General features: G+C 68.3%; 2 protein-coding genes across 2 annotated transcripts in view; both read right to left on the bottom strand.

Annotated features, from left to right (window-relative positions):
• Positions 1 to 1,204, bottom strand: part of TMEM109 (transmembrane protein 109) — a gene marked incomplete at its 5' end in the record, with an annotated part of 13,527 nt that overhangs the window by 1,172 nt on the left and 11,151 nt on the right. The gene's annotated exons all lie outside the window — the stretch shown is intronic.
• TMEM132A (transmembrane protein 132A) overlaps positions 1 to 1,204 on the bottom strand; it is a 9,917-nt gene that overhangs the window by 1,179 nt on the left and 7,534 nt on the right. Inside the window, 2 exon segments of the mRNA XM_014948756.1 lie at positions 12 to 830; positions 975 to 1,166. Coding sequence (XP_014804242.1) covers positions 12 to 830; positions 975 to 1,166 — 1,011 coding nt within the window.

Here is a 1,204-nt window from a genome sequence, read left to right as displayed (position 1 = left end):
CCCTCGGGGGCGGGTTGTTGGGGGGGGGACACCGGTGGCTCGGGCTGCCGGCGGTCCAGTTGCCGGCTGAGCTCTTCTTGGTCGGTGCCCAACCAGACCCAGTTATGGGGTTGGGGGGCCGTAGGAGCCCCCCCGGCATCCGGCAGCTCCTTCTGTTGGTAGCGCAGGACGAAGAAGATGCAGTTGAGGAGGAAGATGAAGATGGCGAGGCAGAAGACCCCCAGCAGGACGTACATGCCGATCTCCAGGTCGGTCACCCCTTCAGGAGCCTTCACCATCTCATCTTCCTCCTCTTCCTCCTCCTCACCGGCGGCGCGGCCGTGGCCGTAACCTTCCTCTTCCTCCTCTTCTTCCTCATCCGAGGAAGAACCTCCCAACCCTTGGAGCTTGGTGGAGGCAGGTCCCACACCTGGGGGGTCTCTCCTCCGGGGCTCGTTGGCCACCGTCACCGCCTCCCCGGACATGGCCCCCTCCGCCCGAGGGAAGGGCAAGCTGGGTCGGGGACGGCCACCTCGGGGGCTACCAGGGGTAGGGACACGTTGCCCGGTCCCCACCTCCAACCAAGCGGCCCCGGTGGCCAACGCGGCTCCTCGGTGACGGGCCCGGCGACAAGGGTCGGGGGGGTGAAGGTTGAGTTGCAGCAGAGCCCCCCGTCCAGGCCCTTCGGCCACCAGCCAGGGGCGAGCGGTGGGGACACCGGGCGAGCCCCCCACGGTGGCCACCGAGGGGTCCAACGAGGTGACGCTCAAGGCCACCTCCTGCCAACCGTAGAGCTCCAGCGGGGCCAGCGTGCGGTCGGAAAAGGCCAACCAGACGGATAAGGTGGCCTCCTGCCAGGGATGGTGGCCACCATGTCACCAGAGGTGATGGAGGGGGGACACAGGCCACCCCTGGCACATCCAAGATGTGGGGTGGGGGGGTGTGTATCCCCTCCAAACCCCCCCCCCCTCCTTGTTGCCACCACCCCATCTCACCTGCTTAGGGTGACGCAAGGTGGCCGTCCCCAAAACGGTGGCGGTGAGCACCCCGGGGTGGCCAGGCAGTGGTTGTAGGCCCAGGGCCAGCTCGGCCACCACCTGGGCTCGCAGCTCCGTCACCGTCACCTTCTCCTCTGACACCACCAGCGTCTGCTCCCCCAGGATGGACTCTGACAGCGGGGACCGCACCTGGGGGGGGCCGGGGGGGGGGACAGGGACACACACAC

The sequence above is a fragment of the Calidris pugnax genome, unplaced genomic scaffold (assembly GCF_001431845.1).
Source record: "Calidris pugnax isolate Ruff unplaced genomic scaffold, ASM143184v1 scaffold107, whole genome shotgun sequence".
Lineage (NCBI taxonomy): Eukaryota > Metazoa > Chordata > Aves > Charadriiformes > Scolopacidae > Calidris > Calidris pugnax.
Note: the sequence above shows the minus strand (reverse complement) of the source record. Positions and strands in the feature narration are given on the sequence as shown.